The 27,999-nt window shown below is 27.8% G+C and overlaps 1 protein-coding gene across 1 annotated transcript; it reads right to left on the reverse strand.

Moving 5' to 3' along the window:
- Positions 1-212: 212 nt before the first annotated feature.
- Positions 213-27,988, reverse strand: LOC107456116 (peroxin 16). The gene is made up of 9 exons (XM_043050723.2): positions 27,674-27,988; positions 25,951-26,063; positions 23,620-23,753; positions 20,227-20,432; positions 14,279-14,410; positions 11,352-11,424; positions 5,288-5,407; positions 4,058-4,122; positions 213-341 (listed from the first exon to the last, which is right to left on the reverse strand). Exons 1-9 carry the CDS (start codon positions 27,804-27,806, stop codon positions 283-285), a joined length of 1,035 nt encoding a protein of 344 aa, XP_042906657.1. The 5' UTR covers positions 27,807-27,988; the 3' UTR covers positions 213-282.
- Between the last annotated feature and the right edge of the window lie 11 nt (positions 27,989-27,999).

The following is a 27,999-nucleotide window of genomic DNA, read 5'->3' on the forward strand; positions in this document are numbered from 1 at the left end:
GACAGTAATGTTCCTTCAAACATAAAAAGAGTCCTACAAAAACTTTTGATAAAGCCCGCCATTTGATTTGTGACCCCCCGACCTCATGTAAGTTGGAAACCCCTGATCTAGACGAACCAATGGTAAGTGAACCGGCTTCCAGAATGTTTTTCAAATATTTAGACTAAAATTGAAGAAATCTGTGATTAAATACACACATAAATTTACAAAAGTCATTAAATATTTACTTTATTAAAAATTACAATAATGAAAGGATTTAACCAGAAAAACCCAACAAAATTTTCAAGACCAAACATAGAAATAAATCTTCTGCCACTCAGGAAGATACTCAATCAGTGGACCTAAAAGAAGAAAAAGTAATTGTTTCATATGAGCAAGTAACATTAAAACAATTATACTTCATACAGTCAAATCCTGCTGTCGTGAACCCTCAAGGGACAGAAATTTCGGTTCCGGGACTTCAATACATCCGTTCCGCTAACAATTTTAACTTAACTCCCTCCTTTCATTACACATTCATTAAATAAAGGACCCATAAAATGAAATAAAAATAAATGACTGGAAAATAATACGTAGAAACAAAAATGTGTACATTTTTTTATAACTTTTTGTTTTGCGTACAAAAAAAAAAAAAATCTTTAGCTGATGAGCAATTCTCATATCAGAGATGAAAACACTTCCCGATTCTCAGATACTTTTCCTGAATTTATGTCATTTCGCTTTCTAAACCCAGTCATTCGAGCACATAAAAGTAGTCTCAGCAAATTTATCCAGATACTGGAAGATTGCGTTTTCCTTGAATGCTGAACCAATTCAATGATGCTATCCAATAATGAAGCAAACAAGAATGCTATATCCCATGCTATTGATGGTTTAAAAAATCGGAAAATGCATTTATTCTGAAGTAGAAGTTTCATAATTTTTATGAATATGTATTATAACTGAAGAAAATAAATCAGTCAAAGACAAAAAAACGTTCATAATATCCAACTTCTTCATTTTTTTTTTTGGTTCAATATATCCACAAAAAATAACATTATACATGGGTAGGAGGGCACAGGAGTGAATATTTCGTTCACCATATCCAGGAACTCACTATAAAACGTGTTCACTATATTATTATTTGACTGTCTTATTATTTTAGTTAATGAAGTAAAAAATCTTCAGCTTTGATAACTGTTGAAGTTTTCAGGGATAATTACAGCTTTTCAGGGTTAGCAATGCGAAAAGTTTGAAAAATGAATTTTGGAGCATATTGGGTGCATTTTTAGAGAAAAAAAAAGTGGGGACCAGGGGGCAATAAAGAAAGAAATTTTTAAATTTTCGCTATAACTATCCATCTTCTCATGTTTATGTGACATAGTTTTAAATGATATTATCATGGATTGCTAATTTATTTCATAAGTACATTCAAATTGTACTTAAATGAAATATTGAAGTGTACTATTGGAGTGCACAACCTTTTTTAATAAAGGGTCTTAGGAAAATAAAATTGAGGACAAAATACTGCAAAGAAAAAAGTTTTTATACCAAAAGATAACTTAATCGTAAGTGAAAAAAGAACAATATAACTTGTCCTAAAAATCAAAAAAAAATCTTAACTATGATTTTTTTTAATTAAAAAAACAAATTCAAGTTTTGCAAACTTTGTCTCTTTTATTAAAGATAAATTATTGTAGGTTTTCAATTTTCTCAGTGGATATATTAATTGCATTATTATTCTTATACTAATGATTCTAAAATAAATCTTATAATAAATTTGAGTATGGCTTGGAAAAACAACTGCATTTTAATTGCAGGGATGAGAGTAGTCAAAAAATGAAAAAGAGGAAATACAAGAAAATATATATATATATAGTACTAAACAAGTTATTATGTNATTATTATTCTTATACTAATGGTTCTAAAATAAATCTTATAATAAATTTGAGTATGGCTTGGAAAAACAACTGCATTTTAATTGCAGGGATGAGAGTAGTCAAAAAGTGAAAAAGAGGAAATACAAGAAAAAATATATATATATATATATTCAAAATCCAAAAATTTGATAAAAAAGTGCGATTTTTAAACTTGTAAATCATGTCATTATAAATCCCAATGGTTAATTTTAAAATTGTATGAATATGCATCACATGCATGATTTTAAATTGAGAGAATAAATCATGATGTATAATTTTTAGATCACGTAAATACGAATCACGATGCATAATTTTTAAATTGCGCGAATATGAATCATAATGTCTAATTTTTAAAGCACGCATTAATACAACCGCAAAAACGAATAACGACATTTGATTTTAAGCTCGCGTGAATACGAATCGCTACATAAGCTTTTAAAAGCGCGTAAATGCAAATCGCGATATTGGATTTTTAAATCTCGTAAATAAGAATCGCGATGTGCGATATTTAAATCACCCGAATAAGAATCGCAACGTTCAACTTTTAAATCAGATAAATGCGAAAATAGATTTTTGATAATAAAATCGCGATTTTTGAGATATTTGCGGAGTCTGGACTAGGGATTTCTAAAAGGCTTGTATGTATTGTTTTTGTTTAGACATAATAAATAAAAATTTACAAGATTAATTGTATGAGCAAATATTTTCACCGCAAATCCACATAATTTTTTTTTTTCCGTTTGCTTTCGCGCCAAGAAACAGGAAGCGGCAACGTCTGAATTACGAAAATACTACGAGCTATCAGGCGACGGAAAAAAATACGAAAAAGCTTATTTTCTGTGCGTAAAATCGGAGAAAATAGCTAAAATAAGTAAAAGGTGGAAGGGTTAGCAGCTAGGAAGTAGTTTGAATTTTCTGTTTATCTTTGAAAATCGTAAATAAATATTCAGTCATTGAAACAAATAATTGTTTTGTTTCAATGACTGAATTTTTACAAAAAAAAGCGGGATGTTTATAAAAAAAAAACCCGAAACTTTTAGAGAATCAGAGTTTTTGATAAAAAGGTTGAAATTCGAGAGACAAAAACGAAAAATCTCATCCCTGATTATAAAGGTCAACCAGTTTTATCACAAGGAAATGATTTTTAGGGAAACTTCAGAGGGAGGAATGAGGTCTTTCGCTCCGCGGAAAATTAAATTCTTCAAAATATTTTAACTTGTGCAAAAAAAATTTTTTTCGCGGAAATTAGCGGGAGAAATGGAAAAATCTGAAAAAAAAGGCGGAAATCGGCGAATCCGCGTAAGAATCACATCCCTGTAATTGTAAATTCTTTAAATAAGAAACTTGGTCTAATGAGACATAAAAACATCAAAATCTGGCAGCAATTGAAGAGAAAACAAATCTATTGCTTTTCAGATGTTTAAACCTTATAACTCAAAAGACCACAGAACTTCTGGATCAAGTAAAGAGAGCATTGTGAAGTCTCAGAAAATTTACTAATCTGTGAGGAAAGTTTATGTAAGACTTAGAATAACTGATTTTGAGACTAAAAAGCTTTACTATTTATACATTTGAGCTTTAATTAATTGTTGTCACTCAAATATTTAAAATGGAATAGACAAAATTTTGCATTCACATTTCTCATGAGAAATACCTTAAAATAATTTTTCTAATAATATAATCCAAAAAGTGTCTTAACAAAAAAAAAAATTGAACTTAGAAAGTAGAAAGAGAAAAAAAAATTCTGTTTTACTTATTATTTATTTTTTAAAGAAAACTTATTTTTTGAAGAAAACTAGAAATTTGTTTTTGCATGAAATATTAAACAAGACATTTAAATTTTTTTTAAAATTATTATACAACATTATGTAGTGCAAACATTGTTTGAGAAGCTAAATTATAGGTATTGAAATAAATTCCCTCCATTTCCTTTGCATTCTTTTGACATTCCACAACACAATTCTTTTACCAAAGGGGGAAAAAAAACTGTTTAATTATTAATGATTTATTTTGCTGAAACAAGATATCATAACCTAAAGTGGTAGATCCAGGTGGTGTAAAGTACTACCCTATAAGACCACTTTTTATGGCTGGACATTCATGAGTTGTGTTAAAACATACAATTTTCTATATTAAAAAAACAATGAAACAAAACTTACGTATTATAATTCCACTTCCGAAAAAATTGTCGGCTATCTTTTGAAGAACATTAATTAGTTGAGTCCTACATTGAAGATAAAAAAAGAAAAACCAATTATATTCAGGACATTAATAGTTCACTTAGTTGAATTTTGAGCTAAATATGAATCTTTCATTCTCATTTTAACATTTACGTGTAAATATTTTTTTAAAAAAGTGAATAAAGAAATCAATAGTATAAAATAGTAGAGAATATGGTAGTTTTTATTATAAAATTATAAACAATTTGATTGCCAAAACTAGGCCTTCTGATCTGGAAAATCACTATAGGTTACGCACTTTTTGGGAGAATAATAATTGCCAAACATTTATATTTTTGCTTAATTTCAGCAGTTTTAATACAGTACGTAGCCAGTACAAGTAAATTGCCGATTATCCACACTTCACTTATTTTATTTTTTGCAAGGATAAACAAAATAGCATTTAGAATTGAAAATAAATAAATTCATTGAAATTAAACTAATAATTTTTTAGAACAGCATAGTAGCAAATATTCATACTTGTAATCTAGGTATTTCAGTTCTAGGGTTTAAAAAATGTTCATTAGCAGAAGTGTAAAGACTGGTACTTCTGCATTTTATAATTTTTTCAGGGCGCATGGTCGTATCTTTCAACAAAAAAGAAGCACCTTTTACACATTAAAAAAATTTTTAAGCGCAATATGCAATAACAAAAATCAAAATAATTTTCAAAGACTTTACATGATCATGAAAAAATAAGTAGTTTCTGATTACATAAGCCACCATAAAAAGATAGAGAGATTTTTTCGGTTCAATTTCAGAGGGTGGAAAATAAAATCATTGCAAAATGCAGCAAGAGTTGCACATGAGAGAATCTCACCGAACCCAGCTCTGTAGTTGCTCCCAAGTATTTCATCAAAAGTGTAACACGGTTGGCTCCATCGTATGTTACGTACAGATTGTATGCCCAAATGGATTGTGGTTAAATGAATTGTAAAAATGTTGAAGAGAACAATGTGAAAACCACACTTTTGCATAATATGCAGCAAAAATAGAAAATCTAATCTTCAGAAAGGGAAAATTAAGCACTTTTTAAAAACACCCCATGGAAAAAGCAACTTGAAGAGCTTTTAAAAAACAACAATAAGCACCTTTAAGCACTTTTTTAAAAATGCTATGCACCATGTTATTATATGGAATCTGTAAAAATAAAAATAGTGAATTTCTTACTTAGAATATTGGTCATAAAAAGGAGATCTCAGCAAATACACAATGAAAGACATTACACGGCGATTCATTTCCAGCCTCTCAGCTCTTACGTAATCTTTCTTCTCTCTCAAGATATGCAAACTAAAATATACAAACAGTATTAATGGCATCATTCATCATATTATTAACAAAAAATAATTTTCAAAAACACTCAGTTAAGGGACATTCATGTTTGTATATAAGAATGAGATATTGAGTATCAACAGGGCCACGACTTAGCCTTGGCCCCCATCTGCTTCTCACTACTTCAATAATGAAGAACCAAACTTTTTATGGTGGTATTACCTCATTATAGATAACAAGAAAATTGACAATTACCTAAAATAGCTATAAAGTCCATCCTTCAAAGGTCAGACAAAATATCCTTATGTCCATTTTATTGATTTTCTGACAAATTACAAAGGGATACTCAATGTCCAACTCATTCTTTAAAAACTTTTATAAGCTTCGATATTAGATGTAGAAAATTAGTTCATATTTTAAAATTAATGAGTCATGGCAAACACAACTGCCTCAATTGATAATAACAGTCACTATTGTTAACATACAGTACATTCAAATTTTTGTCAAGCAGTGAATAAAAAAAAAAAATCCCCTGAATGACTTTTCATCTAAGGATTGGATTTTCACGTACTTATTTTAATGGTTGACAGGGGTGATCTCAAATATTCTAATTAATTATTACAGACGATATTGTAACTTACTAAATCAGGTGCAAAATCTTCAAAGCTCTGTGCAAACAAAACTTCCTTTAGATGGATATGGATTTCTGATACCCAAAATAAAGGGAGTAGAAACAATCAGGAAGAAATAGAAAGTAGACATAGAAAGTTTATAACCTTCAATATTTATTTTCCTTTTTTGGGTACTTTTCTATAGTTCAAAAACAATTTAAGATAATTGAAAAGTTATTGCAGGCAATAATAAAAGTTGCTTATCCAAAGACATGGTCCCGAACATGTTTCAAACAAAAGTTGGACCATTAATAGATTAAAAAAAATAAAGAATACTTCTGAGGACCCATTAAAGATTAACAGTCAAATTTTTCTACAAAAAAAGCACCTTTTAAGAACTTTTCAAGCACTCAAAAATATTTTTAAAACAATTTTTTTAAAAATAATAAAATTAGGATATGCACACTATTAACAAATTTTTCTTCCTATTGTTGAAAGTTCTACATACATATCTGCATTATGTTATTAAAACACAAAAACATTTTCAAAGTCTCTAAATAATCATGATAATAAATTTTGGCAAAAACTCCGTTCTTGATTTTATTAGACACCATAAAAACATTTTATGCACAACTTTAAATATATTCAATATAGGTTTACTCTTTTTTTAATTTTCAAAATAACAATTAACTGTATTCATTTATGAAAAATTAACATTCATTTAAAATTACAATAAGTAAAACTTTAGTTTGAAAAAGTTATTGGGTGTATCAAGATTGAAAAAAAAACAGTATTTATGAATGTATATCCAATTTAGTGACGTAAATAAATAAGTGAATGTTCAATTAAATTTTTATTAAAATTTGTAATTTAGTTTTAGTATTTTTAACAAAATGATTAAAAAATTTTCAACAATTTAATAATTAGACTACAATGCGTATTAAAGCAAAGCATTTTAGTAAGAAGTACAACATTATATGGTACCAATACTGATAGGTCCCTCTACATGACATCTTTTAATTTCAATTGTTTTTAAAACAAACGTTAAAATAACAAGTTTATTGTTTTAAAATGAAATCTATATCACTAAAGATTTCTTACTTACTGCATTTGATAAATGTTAAAATGTTCTTCAACTATTTAAAATTTTGCCTCTGAAATGATTTAGTTAGTGTTCCTTACATAAATATTAAAATATCAGATAAACAATATTTATTAAGATACAGGATGCTACTAACAAGAACAGAAATTTTACAATAAGTTACTTAACTTAGCTTTCGGCTGTCATTTTACCAAATAAGTCTAAAATTTAACAAAATTAGAAGTCCTTACTGAATAAAAATGAATTGATTCTTGCGAAAAGTCTCAAAAATTTATTTAATATTGGTTTCATTTAAGATTAGCTACAGAAATTGCAAAATAATTATTCAAAAAAGAGAGAGAGAGAGAGCAGAAAGTAATTAAGAGAAATTTTGTTTAAAGCTCTCCTTTTTTTTTCTCACAATTTCAACAATTCCCATCTTCATCAAATCTGTAAAATTTATTCTGATACATTAAGAGCTTTTTTCTTTTTTTTTATTAGAATAATATTACTGACTTAACCAATTAATAAAGATGTGTTGTGATTTAAGCAGGAAAAAAAAAAACTTTGATAGAATCGCATTAAGTAAATGTAACATTTTTATTACTGAACTGTTAATTGGGTGGAATCACAAAATATTAAATGCAAAAATAACAAAGCAGAGAAACGGAAATGTTTCTTCAATTTGAAGATTCAATTTTAGAATCTTATCTTAAAAGTGTGCATACAGTCAAAATAATTGTTAATAAAAGTAAATTAGCATTCTATCTCAATTCACCTCTTTGAACAATTTGTGCATGCATTAAATTACTAATAAATTTAATTGTTTTTAAATAAAATTTTTTAACTTTTAAAATCATAAAACTAAATCATATAAGATTTGTAACTGCATTCAGTAAATGTATCTCAAACTTATTCAAATGTGAAAAACAAGAACAAAATCTACCTCATTCTATCTCAATTCACCTCTTTGACCAATTTGTGCAAGCATCAAATTACTAATAAATTTAATTGTTTTTAAATAAAAATTTTTAACCTTTGAAATCATAAAACTAAATCATATAAGATTTGTAACTGCATTCAGTAAATGTATCTCAAACCTATTCAAATGTGAAAAGCAAAATTTCGGTTACAAAAATCAAGTTACTAAACCTTGCAGTGGAGCTGTACTGGGTGATAAAGAAGTGCAGTAAAACAAGACTGTGCTATAGATGCAAGAAATTTGGACATTCTTGCAACCAAAACTAAGCACCTTTTAAATACTTTTTAAGGACTATATACATCTGCAAAATAATTTTCAAAGACTTTACATGGTACGGGTTTGAAGTAGGGGTGTGGCAGAAGTCGAATTCTTGGCCATAGATGCACCACATGAAAAGAAGAGCAATCACACCCCATCTGTCTTAATGGCCGACGACAACAGAAGTTAGATACCAATAACCTCCTCGGACATACATTAAAACTACGCCACATACGTAATAAGCAGTGCAAATCTAGATAAAGCAAACTTTTAACAGTAAGTTGACATTTTATGATAATAACTGTCGCTAGAATAGGAGAAATTTTATTATTGCAAAGTATTCGGCTTATATAACTATCGAAGCTAATAGACGATTTTGTCACATCAATAATCAAACTTTAGAATGTATGGTATCTAATAGTGATGTAAAAGGCATTGATAAAGGTAGAAAGCTAAACAGAGATATTTGTAATATTTTCTAATCTACTAAAAGTTTATTGAAACATTCACATTCTTCAATGTTTTAAAATGCGCACATTGTGATGTATGGCAACAGAGTTATATTTGTTACAATTACGCTTACAACTTCTAAACTATTAGTCTGATCGTGTTGGGATTGGTCTCATATAACTGCATCAACATTCGCATCGGAAAATTTACATAACATGTGCAGATAGTTTGTGGATAGCAATATAAAGTGCATACATCAGTTCGCACAAAGAAAAAAAAGTATTTATACATAAAAATTCTTCAAACTTTTAAATTTTGTTTTATTGACTCATGTATAATACACGAATGAATGCAAAGAAAACAATGTCTTTCTGTGTCAGATAGCAATATCAGAAGCGTAAATAGGTTCAAGTGCAAATTTGTACTTTTTATACATAAAATTCTTATAACTTCAAAATTATTACACTTATTGTCTTGGAATTGGTCTCATTAAATTCAGTGAGAAGATATATACCGAAAAATATTTCTCACGGAAAATATGCTCATTTTAACCCTCAAAAAGCGGAAAAGTGTATGCAGTTAGGGAGTTTTCAGGGTAGGCAGTAACAAAACAGCTTTTTATGAAGAAAAAAAATCTTTTGTATAAATCTTTTAGTAGAAAAAAGTCTAATTTTACTAGACTATAAGAAATATGGTATATATATNATTTCGGCCTGGACAGACCCCTTATATATATATATATATAGTATTCTTAGTTTCTTGTTTCAAAATTAATAGATTTTCTAATACAGATTTAAAATAAAATTTAGTTTTAAATTTATTAATACATTACTCAGTTTTAAACGTTACCGATTTAATCTATCAGTTTTAAAAATTCAATCCATTTAAAAATCTATAAAGCATAAGTTTAGACACCAGATTTAAATTTAACCTCACTTCTATTTGACAGTTTTGAATTTCTGAACACCCCCATGGAAAAGTTATATCTACGTGCTTCTATAGCGTATTCAAAAATACTTGTTCCTAATTTATTAACGGTTCCTCCAACCTCAGATTTTTAAAGCTAGAAAATAATCATCTGAGAAATTTAAAAAAAACTGAAAGTGCCTCTTCCATTAGTGTAGGGAAGGATATTCGGCAATTTTGTATGATAAGTGACGGACAGCAAAAAAAAAAAAAAAAAAAAAAAAAAAAAAAAAAAAAAAAAAAAAAAAAAAAAAAAAAAANTTATCAGTATTTCGAAATTCTATTTTAGAGTTCATAGCATTAGCAATAGAAAGCAAATAGTTTTAAGCTCACTTTTCACAAAATCTATTGTGCAGCACTTACTATGTTTTTTTTAATGGCACAGCTATGTGGGGACTAGTAGGTAATATCTTTTAATTACTAATGAGAGACTAAATTTTTACTCTTGGTCAATATGTATATTGCAAAATGTATCCGCTTAAATTGTGTGAATAAGGATGATTTTCAACAAAACATTAAAGATTTAATTATATATACAGTGAAACCTCCTGCTATGGACACGCCTGCAAAACAGACGACTCACAATACGGACATATTTTTAATTTCCCAGGAATCTTCTATGAATAAACCCTTATGTACATTCTCCGCAAAGCGGACACTCCTGTAACCGGACGCAGATAGTAATTTTGTCCCTGAAATGTTATTTTCTATCTCTTCAAACAGGACACTATTTTTTCTAAATTTGAAAAAAAAAAAATATTTCTGCTTTAAATTACAAGGAAAAAAATGTGTAAACTTTTTGCCTGATCCGTAACTAAAAATAATGTTAAGCTATTTCACTACTGAAGAATCAATCTTTCTCCTGTCACCTTACCTTACCTTTGTAAAGAAAGGAGAGAAAATTATACTGCTCTCCTGAAATAATTTAAACAGCTGCATCTTTTGATACACAGGATATATGAGAACCCTCAAGTTGAAATGACAATGCTGTCAATGCTTCTTGCCAACTGAAAATTTATTTAATTTTTTTATCAATTTAACACAGCTGAGGTAAAAAAGAGAACAGAAGGTTCAGTTAAGGTGTTCACACAAATGAAACATTTATTCAGACACTTGATAGCTGATCAATTGTGAATAATCAACTCCATAGGTCCTTATGACTTACAGGTATGCATAACTTTTTTTCTCTGTGAATCATGGGAGGTTTACTTTCCAGAAGTTAGTCATCACGTTCCCTATCAAATGATAGGTTGGTGTAAGGGGATGTAAACCTAATAATTGAAACCGACTGAGGACTGAAAGCTCCTATTCTATAGTATCTATACTAATTGGAAAATTATATTCATTTACCTGTAGCTACATCTAAAAATATGCATTTATATCAAACTTCTTCATATATTCTTTTTTATCTTTCTTAAAGTTTAAATAAATATCCTTGTAGATAGTTATTGCAGATTATTTAATTATTTCTATATCCTTGAAAATATTCTAAAAACCACTTACAGTGTTAAACTCATTAGGGTACCCTTCCCGTACTTTATTATTATGAAAAATTTGAATTTAAGTCCCCTCTTGAATGAAATAATAAGATAATGAAAAAGAATCACTATTTACCTCGTCACATCCAATGCCAAAGCAACAAAAAAGGGTTTCCAAGAAAACTCCCCAAACGCACCCATTGAAATAACTATTTTAAAAGTTAAGGAAACAAATCATATAAAAATTACAGCATTTTAAAGCCATGAAATAAATATATTTCATAAAAATAAGTATTTCAGCTCGGATTCATCGAATCCTTTAAAAATTGTCTTTTGCAAAATATTGTTAATAACAGGCAAGAGTCAGTATTCCAATACAAAATAACAGTAAATTGATTGTTAAAATTAATTGAGGGTGAAATGATTTTTTTTTAATTCATTAAATAAGTCAGAATAATTATTATTCTATCAAATTTTATTATCAGAAAAACCAGGGTGGTTACTCTTCAAACTAAACTCAATTCTCCAGAGTAAAAATTGAAACGTTAAGTAAATTTTCATGATTTAAATTAACATAATTTTATTTTAGAAATTAATATGTATATATATATACGGTGGACTCTTGTTACTACGATATCCGATACAACAATAGTTCCCTCTATTACAATGTTTCATGGTTCTGGGTTCTGACGAACTTGCATATGAATCAATGTAATCCTCCACTCAATATTCTTTAAAGCAATGAATTCCTGCAAAACAATTTTTTTTTTTAAATTTCAACCTTATTTTCTCCATTTATAATTGGTTTTCAAAAAATTTAAAAAAATCTTATTTAATCATATTTTCCCTTTTTTTCCGGTTAAGAGAAGTCTCACTGCTGATGATGTACTTATCTTATTTCTTTTCACCACAGTGAATGGCTTTTGTATTCAGATTTCAATACCCCATAATTGATGTACACAGACCATCCATTCTCAGAATTTCCTCCCTTATCTCTTAAGAAGTCACATTCCTACCTGATTTCATATTTAACCATAATTACCACTCTGCAAACTAAATTTCTATATAATCTAGAAATAGATTTATAGCTATATAACATTTTAAAAATATGGTGTCCCCAAAATATGTAGGCCCTCGATATATCTCTCTACAACACTATATTTATTGGGTCTCCAAAATATTGTTGTAGTGAGGTTTTACTGGAATTTCATAAAAATAAGCAACAAGCATTTCAGCTTGGAGTTCATCTTTAAAAATTATCTTTTGCAAAATATTGTTAATAACAGGCAAGAGTCAGTATTCCAATTCAAAATAACTGTCAATTGATTGTTAAAATTAATTGAGGGCGAAATGATTTTTTTAAATGTATTAAATAAGTCAGAATAATTATTATTCTATCAAATTTTATTATCAGAAAAACTAGGGTGGTTACTCTTCAAACCCAATTCTCTGAAATCTCCAGAGTAAATTTTGAAATGTTAAGTCTATTTTTATGATTTAAATTAATATAATTTTATTTTAGAAACTAATATATACAGTGCACTCTCAATTATCCGGTTTGCGGATTATCCGTGCTCATTCCGGAGCTACAAAAAAATTTAAAGAGAAATTTAATTAAAATTTAATTTTAATTAAAATTTAATTTTAATTTTAATTAAAATAATTTTAATTAAAATTTAATTAAAATTTAATTTTCAAGATTATCGTGCATTGATTACCGGTAAATTTCTCCCTCCAAATGTTACAGCAGCGATACAGCCTATGAATCAAGGTGTAATTTCAGCAATGAAATGGCTTCTGAAACATTTGATTCATGAAGTTATACCAAATGCTTGGAAAGCAATATTAGTTATTGGAATATCAGCAGCATGGTTAAATCGTCTAGATTATCACGATCTTGGAGAAAGATCATATCGCTTGATAAACAATTGTCTTCAGATATTCAAGAAGAATATGATATTCATGAACAAGTAAAAGAAATCAGAGGTTTCGAGATTCTCGATGAAGAAAATTTAGAAGATTGGTTTCAAAGTGGTGCATGTGAGCCTGGCTTCCAGTATTTAACAGATGAAGACATCGTTATTTGTTAAATCAAATAGTGATGATGGTACTGATGCAGTAAATGAGGGAAATACAATTTCTCATTCTGCTGCTCTACAATGTGTGGAAACTTTATTAGAATATATGGGAGAAAGAGGGTTTGATTATGGTGACATTACTGTGGTTCGTAAAATATGTGTAAATATATGGCAAGAGATGATGAACAAACCGCAGAAGAAAAGATGCATAACACATTTTTTTAAGCAGTAAATTTTAAAAGGAAAATTCCAAGTGTGACGTTATAAAGAAAGCATGCAAATGTAAGTCCTTTTTATATTTTTTGTACTGATGGTTATTTTTTCTTTCATAAAAAGGAGTTTTCGGATTATCCGTGTTTTTCGATTGTCCGTGCCACCCGTTCCGGTGATTAACCCGGATGATCGGGAGTGCACTGTATACATATTTACATTTTCAGAATAAAATGATTTTTAATTAAAATTTTAAATTTTTCAAACTGAAACTGCTAATTATTTTATGTCTAAGATTTCCATATTAAATAAATGCTTATAGATAAATAGGGATTTGGCTAATGATCTAATAGTGTTAGCACATTACAAAAATATAATAATAAAAAAACGAAATTGTTAAACAGAATTGTTTAGACAACAAAATGTTATTTGCCAAAAAAAATCACTGTTAACAAGTGAAATGAATGATATATAATCAGAATTAAAAGACATAACAGGTGTATCATAAAAATGCCTAATATTAGATTCAAACATTTGTGATAAAAATTGTGAGAATTCAATTGATGTCATAATTCCTTGAAATGAATATGACAAACACTACCAACTGCTGATATTTCAAAACACTTTTCAAAACTTAAGATAAATTTTGCTGAATTCTCACGTCAATTCTAGGTTTACTTAGCAGCATTTTAAATTTTCTTAGCAAATCCAAATTCAGTAATGAAAAAAAGCACATTTCTAAAGCAATATGTTTAGATTCAATTAAAAAGGATACGATGCATTAATGGACGACATAGATGTAGAACTTCTGCAGTTAAATATTTTCCTTCCAATTGTGAAGGTGTATCGTATAAAGATGAAGAAGGAACTTTGGGTAGCTTCCATGTGCGCGACACTAAAGGTGGAGCTGCAAATAATGGAATAACTGTTAAAATATTACAAAAACAAGAAGCAGTAATAATTAGCCTGTGGCGTAACTACCACTATAAATATTAAAAACCAATTCACTAGTATATAAGACACTTGATTCTATCTTGAGGTACCTTTTGATAGATGAAGGTTGACATAGTCTATAATTAAATCCCCTCAATGGTGGCGAAGGGATTTAATCTTAGACTATATCAACCATCATCTATCAAAAGGTACCTCAAGATAGAATCAAGTTAACTCACTCCCCTTCCAGAATTTCATCTCTGATAGAATTCGATGAACAGATTCCACTTTATTCATTTAATTTCCCTCATTACATATTTTCTTTTTTTTTACATATAGCATTTCGCTCATTACTTTTTTTTCTTCAATATTGTTTATTTACCGGGAGACTTTATATAAATCACCAGATTTTTTTCTTTTCTTTGAGCAGTTTCATTTTTAAGCAAATCAACTGTTTAATGTGGACCATCCATCAATATTTATAGACTATGTCAACCTTCATCTATTCAAAATAAATAAATAAAGGAAGATTGAAATTAAATGCTTTGAAATAATTTTTGGTTGGCTTCCACTTTTTTGGATTTTGAGATTCCAGCATTCTTACAAATACATACTTTCTTTTAATGATTACAGTTTTAGTTATTTTTGTTGGTCCCCAACATGACTTTGTTGATTTTATGGCTTGTCATTCAAAGAGAATTGTGCATGTCTGTAATTACTAAATGTTCCAGTTCAGTTAATATGTAATCGTATATGTCTTTTTCTGCATTAGTGCTTTTAAAATTGATTATTGAATGATTGCATTACCTTTTATTAAATTGAAATAGTTAATATTATAGTTCAGAGTATTTTGGAGTCAAATTGTAAAAGGCTTGTATTAAATTATTATTTTTTTATACTTCTCATATCAATTTTTTGGCAACCACAATTTATTGTAAAGTAAAAAAAAAAAGGTACCTTTTTAAATCTAGTGGAAAATTAAGATTTAGTTATTCACAAACACGGCTGTGTTGTGCCTACCTTGTCTTGAATCATAAAGGTCATGATTTAAAGCACAATTAAATTCAAGATTTAAAATATGTTTTGGTCTACCAATTTATGTAAAATTTAACAAAACTTATTTATCATTTACATCAAATCTGTATCTATAAGTTTTTTTTTAGATATTGGGTTAGAATTCTGCATTAGAGTTCTTATGACAATTTCTGTTCACAGCACAACATGCAAGTGACAGGGTATCTGCTACATTTTAGATTTCTAAATTCAAGAATAATTCCAAGAATTTTTAATGGCTTACCAAAGTTACTATTCTCTGACAAAAACACAACAATAAACTTAAAAAAGTATCATAATAACATTAACTTAAAAAACAGAGTAAAGAAAATGTTGAAGCAATAAAGTAGCTTTAAAAAAAGTAATATACAAAAGCAAGTAACTAAATACAGTCAGATATATGTAGTTATTTAAACCTGCTTTATTTTGTCTTAAAAGTGTAATATAAAAAGCCTAAACTAGAATTTTACATTGATAAAATAAAAATAATAAATAGACAAAAAATCCTGAAATCACAGAAGTTTAAAAAACTCGCTCTAGAAATGATGTTCCTTCTTTCATATTTTTAAAGAACACCATAATTTTTAAAGAACAGGATTAAAACATTTTATATTTTACTAAAATATGACTATGAGTGGGGATTTTGTTAGAAATTCAGATCTTCGAAACACTGTGAAATTTTAAAATTCCATTTTAAAAATTAGATTCTTCAACAACCTAAATCCATAACTTTCCACGACTGTCTTTAAAAAATAGATAAAATCATGACATTTCATGACAAATNTTTTTTTTTTTTTTAAGTTTCTGTAAAGGGTTTAATTCACTCAAAAATAAGAAATTAATTCGAAAAGCCAAAAAATTATATATTTTTCTTTTATCTATGCCTAAATCGTTTTTAGAAAATGTTGAATGGATTCTGAAAAATTGTTTTTTCCTTTAAGTTTCCACTATTTTTAACAATATGACAGAGGAAAATTTCTTTCTTACTGTTTTCTAAAGAAATATTCTTTGTTGTGAATCTTTTTGTTAAGTTAAATTGATTTTTCTGAATATGTGAAAAGGTGATAAACAGTAAACCAATTAATGTATTCAAAATTCTCATATATTGAATAATTCAAACTACCAGCCAGATGGTTCATTTTGTAATGTGATATTTGTAAAAAAAATATTCTTAAAAAGTTACTAGACATCTAAAAAATATCACAAAATCAGATTTCATCAACAATTAGTATTTACTACATCTAAGTTAAAATCTATTTTCATAATCGTATATCATCAACAAAACATACCTTTATACAGCAAAACTTAAAAACACACTAGACTAAAAATTATCGGAAATTTATCCAATGGACATTTCCTTTAGTTAATATTTCAAAAATTTTAGAAGCATTCGAAGTATAAAATCAGAAGATGAGAGAATAGGTTTACAGATTAAATAGAAAGATAAGTTAAAGAGCTTAAACTGGAAGTTAATGCAAAAATTCTTCATTGAGTAATGAGAAAAAATAAAAGAGATGTAAAATACCTAGGTTTTTATAGATTGGGGTAAATATCCAAAATTCATAAATACCTGGGTATTTATGAATTTTATTGAAAATTCAATAATGTTGAAAATCATATATAAATTATAAATATATATATATATATATAAGTACAAATAAGTTTTGTTTACATTGTCAATAGTTAATTAGTTATTTACAAAGAAGAAAAATTCCTTCAACTGAACATGTAAATTATTGGAATCACTGTATTTTAGTTTTTATTTGAGAGAGGCTATGGATTTAATCATCTTTACATTTTGTTTCATAATTCCTAATATTTGTGGTTTCAAAACTAACTTCTAAACTAGGAAAGTTTTGCCAGAAATATAATTTTGAAATGCAGAATTTTTTTTCTCCTGATAAGTAATTTATTATCATATAACACTTTAATATGAATTCCTTTCCAGATCCATATATAGTTGTGATGATATTTGAACGACATAATGCTTATGGTGTTAATTTAAATTGGCAATATATGTTTAAGTTTTTATATAGTAATTAGCAATTGATTAAAAAATATAGAGCTTAATATTAATAAAATTTTCAAAGGGGTAAAAAATACATGCTAATGCTACCTTGCTTTCAACATTCATAGCTGCCAACATAGACAGGAAAAAAATCCAGTAGATTTTTACGAAATAATATAAATTTCAAAATAATTGTTGCATTATGTACTAAATATTCTACACATTGGGAATTTTAGGAATTTTTATAGTCATCAAAGTAGAAAAACTGCAATATTTTCCAGTTATAATTGACATGACATGAAAGTGAAATGCTTATTATGTTTACTCATAATTTTGAATAGTAAAAGGCATTTAATTTATCAAAATTAAGACTTTTTAATTATTTTAAAAAGGGAATTTTGAATTTAAAAAAAAAAAACTGAACATTTTTGAACAAAAAAAAAAGTTTTAAACTGAAGGTTTCTACAAATGAGGCTTGCTTCATTATGTATCAGTAATACTTATTTAAAGATTCAAGTAATCAACAATCTGTACAAACATTCCATTTTAATAGGGATTTTTTTCGGAAACTAAATCAATTTAAGAGAACTTTCTAAAATGTACAAAAAAAAAGGAGAATTTTTCATTAAACCAGTAGACCAGGAGAAACTGACAAAATCCAGTAGTGTTGGCAGGTATGAATATTTTTGCCTGTTAAGTTTAATAGGTTATTACTCTTCTTCCTCAACAAAAAAAAAGCTGTCCCGAGAGAAATTCGTTTAAAATTAAATGTTTAGTTTATTGAATAATTCTAAACAGAGATTTAAATATATATATTATTTATTACATGAAGTTTTATTTGCAAATACATTTTATTACAAAGTGAAATAACTTCAAAATAATACTTGATAGCAGATAGATTAAGAATTCATAAAGTTTATCTTCCTTACTTAATTATGTAAATAAACGTTAAAGAAAAACTTATCTTTAAAAACTAATTTTTTATATTACCCATTAAAATCTTTATTTTTGTTACAAATCACAAGATATTTTAATTTAAAAAAATATTTAATTAAAACTAAATGTTGTCAATGTAATTAAAAACTTGGAACTGTATTAGAATGGGACAATATTAATAATCAATATTTAACATAAAATTGAAAACAATATACAAGATCTTAATAAATTTATCTAATTCATATTTGATAATTTTTTAATTATAACTACCTCTTGTTTGTTTAAATTATCTTGGATTAAGTGTTTTGCTCATAGTTTGAAAAAGTAATTTATAAATATAAAAATTAAATTGCATAGTTCAGTATTTTTTGTGTGGAAAATGAAATTTTAAAATAAAAATCATTTTTATTGCTTTTATAAGATGCAGATAAAAACTATTTAAGCAAAATATCAAATGAATTTAATAACGTAATAAGAAATAAATAATTATTTTAAATAAAATAGTTCTATAGTTATTTTTTTTTTAAAAATTTCAGATATCAAATTTCTAGTTTTAGTTTTATCATTTTTATTGAATTTGTAGAATTAATAGAAATGAACGAATTTAAGAAATTTTGAACTCATTCTCTGTGCTTTTTCACTTTTCTATTTCATGCAGTTTGAACCATTGTCATCAACAAAAAGAAAAATAAACTAACAAATATGTAAGTTACTTGATGTTATTCATTTAACTGTAGTTAAGGCAATTTACAATAAACTTAATATTTATTAAAATCACCAAATTAACCAATATAAAACAAGTTTGATGATTAAAAAAACGCAATATATTTCATTAATAATTACAAGGAGAAAAAAAAGAAAATGATAAAATACAAGATTAGCTTAATTATCAGATCAAATTAAAACACTTAAAAACCACCAAACAAAAGCGAAATTTAAAAGAAACGCTAACTTAATTTTAAAACTGGGAACAAGGAATAAGATCCACTGAAAAAAAAACAAAAAACACTAAGCTTAAAATTTATGAATCAGAAGAACTAATTTATTTAGAACATAATTTATATATATTGCAAACACAGGGTGCATAGCCAAATTATTCAACAAAAAATAAGCATCTTTTACACACTTTTCAAGCACTCAAAAAATAATTTTAAGCACTTTAAAAAAATATCATTCATTAGGCAGGGTTGGAAAGTTTTTGACAATTGATGGTTTTATCTTGTTTTTATCTTGTTTTAACCATCATGTCAACAAAAAAAAACATCTTTTTGCATTGTTTTTGACAACTGTCAAAAATCATGAAATTTTGAATGGGGTAAAACAAGTGGCGTTTTCATATGCTACGGACTGACAATACGCCGAAATAGATCGGGGTTGAATTAATTGTGAAAACGTTAGATAGAACAATGTGAACTGTGTCGTTTCGCATCATTCGAAGTGAAAATCAACATAGTAAAGGAAAAATCTCATTTAGAAAGAGGAAAAATTAAGCACTTTTTAAAAACACCCAATGAAAAAAGCACCTTAAGGGCTTTTAAGAAACGAAAGTCGAAAATAAGCACCTTTAAGCACTTTTTAAAAACGTTACGCAACCTGAAACTGAAAAAAAAAATAAGCAGAATTCTTCTTCAGTGGAATCAGGAACTTGCAACAAAAAAAAAAGAATAATTTAAGCACTTTTTAAAAAAGCTACACACTATGAGAAGGCTTTATATTAAACAGAAGAGTAGGTGAAAAGCTATGAATACAAGTAAATAAAGATTATAAATAATCAAATAGTAATAGATAATTACCAGCTTCTAATTTCCTCATAATTCGTTTGGAGGACTTTAAAGTGAATGTAATACTTGGCCTTTCAGGCTTAGGAGTGGTGATTGAAGAGTCAGTTTTTTCTCCTCCACACAGTTGAGGAATATCTTTCTGTCGATTAAGAGGGGAAATGGGTGGAACAATTAGAAGTCTATGATCACGTCTCAATAGAAAAAGGCGAACAATAAATCTGCAATATAAAATTTTATTTTTACTTTCAGTTTATGGAAGTACTGTTATTCGGAAAAGGAAAGTTAAAAACTCATATAACTGCTGATATTTCATGTCATTTAAAGGGAAATTTTTAAACTGCACAATCCTAAATCTACAGATTTAAGTGAAAAACAAGATGACACTGAGGAAGGTTCTTGTTAAAGAACTGAAGCTATAGTACGCCTATTTCTGTACGCTATTTGTGCTTTATTCACGTCTTTTTTATTTTAGTCTACATAATTCAAAGTATACCCTAATCTCTTTTTTGCAACACACTATATAAGCACAAAGCATATTTTATTTTAATAAAAATTAAAATAAACAAAATATTTTTTCCTCCCAAAAATTCCATTCATTTGAAGGCTTGTTTAAAATACAAGCTACGTTTTTTTTTTAAAATTTCATATAAAAACTTAGTTTTGGTTTCTAAAGATCTTTTTTAAAATGAAATAAAATAATAATTCATATCTTACCCAATAAAATGTACATTTGACAACTTATATCAAATTAGCTTCACCGATAGAATCTGTCTATCACAAATATTATAAAATCTAAATTATAATAGCTGAAGTTTTTAATGACTTTACCTAATAATTAGCAGGGTCCGCGCTAATCATTCGCCACTTCACCAAATGCGATCAAATCATAAATTTGGCAAATAAAATTATGTTTTGGTGAAAGTATTGGCGAATGATTTTTTCTACTGGAAAGGAAAATATATATTTAACTCTGTGGAGATATCGACAATGTCAACCTAAGTCTATGTCCCACCATAGAATAGAGTTAACATATCTTATATACTGGTGAATTGGAATTGCAATTTTGTAGTGGTAGACACACTACAGTACTCCCCCACCAGATTTATAGCTGTGATGGAATTCAATGAAATGATACCACTAATTGATTTATGGCTGTTTTGTGAGAAGCTGGGAGAGCTGTATTAAGATCACCGTACTTTTTGAGTGCTGATCGTGAGAGTTGTATTAAGTTCATGGTCGTGGTTGCTCTTGTGCTACCATTAGCAGTCAAGTGTATGCTGGCTAATGTTGTGTGTGATCGAGACTGAGTAGCAACAGTGTGAGGAGGTGGATAATGTTTCAGTCACAAGTAGGACAATTGTTGAATGCGGACAATCCATCGAAGTAGGCATGTTCATATTGAAGTGGGAGTTTCTGCGAAGGTAGGCATGTTCACATCACGTTCAAAAGTCACCAATGTGCAGAGAGGCGTTAGCGACAATGTCAACCTTCATCTATGAAAAGCTACCCCTACATAGAATCGAGTTAACATGTCTTATATACTAGAGAATTGGAATTGCAATTTTGTAGTGGTAGACACTACAATTTCAATCCTCAAAATTACTTCAAAAGGAATTTTTCAAAATCAGAATTTGTACTCGATTACAGTAATTATATGCGCAGCATAACCAATCAGAATTGGATCCAAATAATATAAACCTGAAACAAACTATCGTAAAATAGTTTTCTATGGAAAAAATTAATCATAAAATTTTTTTAAGATTTGCATTTGGCGAAGACTTTCGACAATTGACAAATACTTTTGATATTTGGCTAATTTACTAGCTAACAATTTAAAATCCTTAGTGCTCGCTCTGAATTAGTTAATAACAATATTCTAAAATATTATACTTTCATTTGAATTTTCATGAGGGAAAACATCGGTGTAAAGGAATAAAAAAAAAGCCTAATTTTTATTTACATCCTTCGTGACCAAGCCATAGGAGAATATGTTCCTAAAAATAATTTTGGAAACTCATGGAAGTTATAAAATAGATCTGTTAATCATTTAAGTTTATTCGGTTTAAGATAAATGGTATACTTTATAAACAGACAATGTAAAAATATTTTAGCATTATTTTAATGCGTGTTAAAATATTCTGAAAGCTTGTTACCTGTACATTTCTGAGGTGCGGCACCTCATAAATGTAGAGGTAACCAGCTTTCAGAAGTATTAAAAAATATATTTTGAAGACAATTTTTTTCTTACTTATGAACTGAATAGCATTTATAATTTTATTTTTTTCATTGAACTTTCAACCCGAAAAGTGAAGATAGGGTCATTTCACAAAATTTTAACAACATGACAGAAATTATAAATAATTGAGGTTATTGAGAAATTCTAGAGAAATCATTGTAAATTCAAATTATTCAATTTTTTAAATTATACATGTTCAAATTAAAAAGAATTCACAACATATAATATACAATTCTTTTAAGTTCTTAAATTTAAAAAAAAAAAGTTTTTTTTTTAATGCTTCTACAGTGGTGTTTTGATAGAGCACATTTAATAATATTTATCCAAAAAGGATTAGGGATGATTGTATTCAGGGTGTACCCCGGATTTCCAGGTTTTTCATAAAATGTTTCCGGGTCTAAAAACTAGAAGCAAGACATTATTTTTCCACAAAAATCACGAATATCTCAAGACCATTGGTTTGTGGACTCCCGTGAATCAAAAACTTATAATGCAACGAAATTTTGAAACATTTGCTATATTCTGTTAACGAAATGTTTCCATACACGTGATTCAGCTTATTCACACTATTTTAATATCAAGCATTGATTTTTGTATGTACCTGATTTGAAAGCTATGCGTTAAGATTCATATTCACTAGATTTAAAAATCATGCATAGCGTTTCCTATTCACGCGAGCTTAAAATACAATATCGCTATCTGTATTCATGCAATTGTAATATCAAATATTTGAATTTACACCTTAATTAAAAACTGCGCATTGCAATTATTATTCACAGGATCTAAACATTTTAAATTGTGATTCGCATTCATGCGATTTAAAAATTCAATATCGGAATTTGTATTTCCGTGTTTTTGAAGTCGGTGCATCAGCACATCGATGTCGCATCTCGATGCATTTTAGAAGCAAATGCCGGTGATTCATATTCACAAGATTTTAAAATCCACTATCGCGATTCTTGCAAGTTTTTTCTTGAAATAGTTATTATAAAGGTGTCATATTCTTCATTAGTAGGTAACTTAATTATAAATGTTAGTTCAAAAAAATATATTAAATATGAAACATGTATGGTATGTAAATTGTTATCTTAACATCGATTTTTTGCACATAAAATTTTCAAGAGTTTTTCACTTTATCCCTGCTGAATGATAGTAGTTTTTGTACTTACTTAAAAAGCTCGAGTAAAACAACAATCAGCCATCTACCTCTTGCACCTGCTATTCGGGCAGCTGCAACCTCTGCAAATACTTCAGCATGTTCTATTACAGTCAAAAATGTCTGCATCTTTTCTATCAGTTGATCCTAAAAATTATTATATAAATGGAAATAAAAGGCAAATAGGTTTTGTCAAAAAAGTTACTATTGTTTCAACATGATTTTCTGTTTTTGCACCCATAAAAATTTTTGATTTAAAATAAGTAACACAGTCATTTTTAAATTGCTTATAATTATAAATGAAACATTTATCATTGGACATTATGTTAAACTCAACTATGTTTATTGAAGTATCAACATGAAACATATCAAGAGAAATATGTTTAAATTTCAGGTGAAACTTCTTTTTTTATTGAACAATAAAACATAAAATAAGTGAACAAATATAATTTTATTAAGTTGACACTAAAATGGCTAATATTGAATTCTAAGTGTAACAGAGGTCACACAAGTATTTTATTCTATAAATTTTAACAAATATATCTAAAAACAAAACTTTTTGCCAGAATATGCAACTTTAGGGTGCAATGGCATAATATAATAAAAAAGTCTCATAATTGCAAGTTAATTTAAAGTACTTGTAACAGAGGAGACAAATAAAATTCCACATTGAGTTTTTACTACTTTTGTAATATTCATGATATTCAGATTAATTTTATAGATTGGTTCAGTTTTCCATTATTAAGATGTTCTGCAACTAAAAAATGAAGTCGTTCTTTAACATCTAAACAAAAAATCAGACATAATTTGAGGTGAAGAATAAAGTGAGTCTGGATCCAGCTTAAAATATTTAACATTTGCAGTAAAGTTAATTTTAGAGAATGTAATTGAAAAAGAAAAACATTTCAAACAGCTCAAAGCCAATTAACAAAATTCTATCTTTCAATGACCTAAAATTTGCTCCTCTCGTAAAAATAAATAAACTCCAAACCTAGAAATTTTACTTAATGCAATCAGATGATATCTGATTAGATTAGGATTACATTCTATACTTTCTTATGATATTGAAACAAAATATTAGAAACAATTAACCAGTTATCTATTTTTACTAAAAAGTTTCATATTTTTTTTAAAAAAGAAAAAAGTCAAGTTTAAGTAAAGGTATGTTGAGGTAATGATCACGAATGTTTGTAATCTCTTTATTTATTTTATTCCATAAAACTGCTACTTTCATGAAATAGTAATTATAAATGAGAGATTCACAATAAAATTTCCACAGAAAAATCACTAAGTTAGTCACATTCATCTATTGCAACAAGCGAATCAAAATAATTTTTCTTTTATTTTATTCGAAGATTGCATTATTTACTTTTTAATGTAAACTAAAATTCAACTAAATTTAATAGAAATATTTTTTTAAAAAAAATTTCAATGTAGGCAAGCCTAAAATAACATTTTAGGCTTTATGATAAGCAGATGCTCTTCATATAATTTTGACAATTTAAACTAAATAATATCCAAGGATTATAGTTAACTTCATAGCTGCCAATATGGATAGGTAAAAATCCAGTAGATTCTACAAAATAATATAAATTTCATAATTGTTACATAATGTACTAAATATTTTACACATAGGGAATTTTTGGGACTTTTAAACTCATCAAAATAGAAAAAGTGAAATATTTTCCAATTATGATTGACCTTAAACATACTTGAAATGTTATGCATTATGTTTACTTATAATTTTGAATATTAATATGCATTTAATTCATCAAAGAGAGTTAAAAGATTTTTTCTTATTAATTTTTAAAAAAAAGAGTTCTAAATAAAAATAATCTGTACATTTTAGAACAAACAAAAGTTTCGAACTGAATTCTTTAAATGAGGTTTGCTTCATTATGTATTAGTAATACTTATTTAACTATTCAAGCAAGCTAGCAATATTCTGTACCAAAATTTTATTTCAAAAAGGATTTTGTCTTATTTTTAGGACATTTACTCAATTTTAGGGAATTTTCTAAAATATTAGCAAATATCAGGAGAGTTTTAATTAAACCAGTAGACCAGGAGAAACTGACTAAATCCAGTAGTCTACTGGAAAATCCAGCAAAACTGGCAATTGTAACTTTATCATAATTATAATACGTAGTAACAGAAACTTGAAAATAATAAGAAAAATGCATAAAATAACTGCTTAGATAAGTAAAAATTGAATTTTTCTGCCCCTTATAAAAAAAATTTCCCATTTTTGGAAATGGGACTGCTTAGTAAATTGCAATTTAATTGTCTTCATTATATTACAAAAAGTAATCTATACAAATGAAAGAAAAAAAATTATACTTACCTCATGAATTGGTAAACCAGCAGCTTTTCTGAGAAGAGAATCATTTAGTAAATTGAGTAATTTTGAAACAGAATGAATGAATTCTGTCACAACAGGTGAACGGCCAAAACGACCTACAAAATCAAATCATTTCATTAAAACTTTATATTGATGGAACAACGCTGTCATTATCAGACTGTGCAGCCAAATCTTCCAACAAAAAATAAACACATTTTAAATACTTTTTAAGCACTATATACATTAACAAAAAGCAAAATAATTTTTAAAGACTTTGCATGATCATGATAAAATAACTAGCTTCTGACAAAGAACTCTTTTCTCGATTATAGTAGCCATTATAAAATGATCAAGAGATTTTTCGGTTCGATGTCATAGGGTGGAAAAGGAAGTCTGAAATTGAGAATATCTTGCAAAATGTAGCAGAGTTGCACATGCATTCATGTTCATTCTACCACAATCCATTTTGGCTTACATTCGATCTGTAGTGTTTAAAAGCACCAATCATTTTACACGTTAGATAAAATACTTTGGATTCCTCAGGTGTGTTTACTGAGCTGGGTTGGATGAAATAATTATGTCTAAATTTTCACAAAATAGGTATACAGTTCAAAAAGACTTAAACATATCCTAAGTCAATAATTTAAAATTTCTTTTTAAAAGTTACCTTTTATCTTTGATGAAACCAAACGAAGTAAAACATTTATAATAATAATAAGCAGGAGAAGATTGTAAAAGAAAAAATGGGATAGTGGATGTAAGAATCTAAATTTTTGCTCAGCTACTTTTTAAAAAAAAATTAATTATGTAATCAATTCAGGAAAAATTTGCATTTTGGGGGTATATGCCCCATCCCTGACGCTAATCCTAAATAGCAGAAGTACTGCAAGTTGTTTAGGCACAAGTACTGTTAGGTAAGTTTTTTTGATTCAATAGAAATACGGGTATTATATTCCCATGTCTCATGTAGAGTTGAAAGTTTATCAGCTGGAAAAAAATAAATATATGTATTGATTTGTTTATAGAGAAGTCTGTTCTTGCTTCTCGCATGCCACTGCCTAAGAGGTGCTAAAACTTAGAGGTTAATTTGACGCAAAAACCAAGACCAAAATGTTTCTGATTTGTGGGAGCCCTTAACAGACACAACGTTTAAAAAGAGGAAATGTGACATTAGCCAAAAGCAACTTTTAGGAAAGATGTTTAGTAGAAACCGTGTCATAAGTATATATTTTGAATCATGTCAGAATGTATTATTAAAATTATTAGAAACAACTTTTGATTGTTGTTTAACACTAAACATAAGCATGTTCTATATGCATCAATATGTAGATAATTAATACAGAATCACAGACAAATATTATGCGCTAGGATGAAGTCAGATCATTTCAAATCTCGGTGCTACAACGTAGAAAAGTTCAGGAAAAGTTGATATCGGGGAAAAGTCAGTATCGATGGGGAAAACTAAGAAAAGAATATCATAAGAGGTACCAACTCTAAGGGTATAACTCGTAGACACCCTCAGGCAAATAATTTTTTAAATAATTTTTGCATGTTAAAAAAACATTTCTGCGAAGGTATTGGTCGCGAATAGATGGCGATGCTTAAATATTCACCTGATATCAAGCATTCCACCTGATTTCAAGCTGGTCCACCCTCAAGAATAAAGCGCTTCGTAGTTCCAATTCTGCGTAACGTTTAAGAATTATTAAAATATGAATAAACATACCGGCAATTATATATGACGTCCATTTCAAACCAACTTCAATTTCGTTAGCAAGCAATGGATTTTTAATTACAAAGCTTTTATAGTTTTCCAAGATGTTCATTGCCCTCCAAGGCATACGATATTGGGACGACATACTTAAATATTAATTTAAAATGAACATTTTTATTCAGATAATCCTTTTAAAAATGTGCAAGAAACTTAAAGATGAATTAATTTTTATAACAAGGAAGTATTATAGGATTTCGGAGGTGTGTATGGCAGAGAAAACAGTTTAGATGCTTTTTGTTTAAATTGTACATTAGCTTTTAACTCAATACGAGTTAAAA

Source organism: Parasteatoda tepidariorum, chromosome 8 (assembly GCF_043381705.1).
Source record: "Parasteatoda tepidariorum isolate YZ-2023 chromosome 8, CAS_Ptep_4.0, whole genome shotgun sequence".
Taxonomy (NCBI): domain Eukaryota; kingdom Metazoa; phylum Arthropoda; class Arachnida; order Araneae; family Theridiidae; genus Parasteatoda; species Parasteatoda tepidariorum.